At 46.4% G+C, this 1742-nt stretch overlaps 1 protein-coding gene across 1 annotated transcript in view; it reads right to left on the reverse strand.

Annotated features, from left to right (window-relative positions):
- The window catches only part of nfia (nuclear factor I/A), a 70722-nt gene that overhangs the window by 8831 nt on the left and 60149 nt on the right, over window positions 1-1742 (reverse strand). Inside the window, 1 exon segment of the mRNA XM_008406504.2 lies at window positions 630-718. Within this exon segment, the coding sequence (XP_008404726.2) occupies window positions 630-718 (89 nt within the window).

Raw genomic sequence — 1742 nt, forward strand, 5'->3', positions numbered from 1 at the left:
CACACACACACCCACACACAGCAGAGCGATGGAGCATGTCTGAAATGCCAACAGACTCCCAGCTTATTGTTTTCTGTGTGTGAGAGAGAGAGATGAGTTAAAGCACGACCAGGCCAATCGTTACACTCTTCATAAATCAGCTGACAAACACACCCTGACCTGGACCGCTCCCCACAGCACACACACACACACACACACACACACACACACACACACACACACACACACACACACACACACACACACACACACTCAGACAGCATGAGAAGTGGATGCTGCATTCAGTGACCAGCTGCTCTGCAGGAAATATCAAATACATTTTTTTCTGTTTGTATTTGGATTCTGTGATTCAAACACCAGAGAGATAAAAGTGTCACATGACTGATCAGCTGGCCAATCACCAACCCAGGCTCAGTTAGCCCCGCCCCTCAGCAGGGTCACATCCAGTGTAAAGACAGAGCCAGGAAGCTAACCAGAGCGTTAGCTTCCTCAGCTAACCATAGCTGGACATCCAGATGTTCCAGACCTGCTGCCCTTCCAAAGGAAGGAGTTCTGTCATCCCGCTCAGACCCGCTTGGACCCGTCTGGACCTGGCAGGTGTCCCAGAACCGGCCGGGGGCGGGGCTTACCTGCGGCTGCTGAGGGATGTTGAAGCTGGGATCTCGAGGGCCGATGCTGACGAACCGCTGGGCTGGAGATGTGGTGGGGGTGGAGTACGCTGCACAGAACACACACACACACACGCACACACACACACACACACACACACACACACACACACACACACACACACACACACAGGTGAGTAAGACATTAACATGTTATTAACAGGTATTAATGATCAAACTTTAAAAAGTGATGTAGTTTTATGTGTTAATACTAAATTACTGTCATTTGTTGGTAGCCTAAACTTTCTTCATCTAATTTATCCTGCAGTATTACAAGCAAGATGTCTACAGAGCAATAATGAACTTTACATTTCAAACATCACGTTATGTTATGTAGTGCAATACGCCTCTCGACCAGTGAGAGGCAGCAGTGCACCAATGGAATAGTCTGCTGAAGACCAGAAGAAGTCAAGAAGTCTTCATCTTGCGCCTTCCCAACACAAGCAGATCTCCTGAGTAACAGGAAGCAGAAATACATCAACTAATAGATAAATGAGGCACAGGAGCTTCTCAAGAAATTAGCATATTGTGATATTGTTCATTATTTTCCATAATGTAATGATAAAAATTAAACTGTCATATATTTTAGATTCATTGCTCACCAGCTGAAACATTTCAGGTATTTTATTGTTTTAATACTGTGATTTTGGCAAACAGCTCATAAAAACCCAAACAATGAGCATATCATGAAAAGGTTCTCTGAACGAGCCGTTAACCATCATCTGAATCAACAAAGTTACTCTAAACACCTGCAAAAGATTCMTGAGGCTTTTAAAAACTCCCAGCCTGGTTCATCACTCAACACAGCAATCATGGGTCAGACTGCTGACCTGACTGCTGTCCAGAAGGCCATCACTGACGCCCTCAAGCAAGAGATGAGACACAGAAAGACATTTCTGAACCAATAGGCTGTTTGCAGAGTATCAAGGCTCCTCAGTGGGAAGGAAAACGCTGCACAACGAGACGAGGTGACCCTGAGGAAGATGGTGGAGAAGGACCGAGTCCAGACCTCCAGCAGTGGACTGAGTCTGGAGCAGAAACATCCAGAGCCACCGTGCTCAGGCGTGTGCAGGA

This window comes from Poecilia reticulata, linkage group LG4 (genome assembly GCF_000633615.1).
Source record: "Poecilia reticulata strain Guanapo linkage group LG4, Guppy_female_1.0+MT, whole genome shotgun sequence".
Taxonomy (NCBI): domain Eukaryota; kingdom Metazoa; phylum Chordata; class Actinopteri; order Cyprinodontiformes; family Poeciliidae; genus Poecilia; species Poecilia reticulata.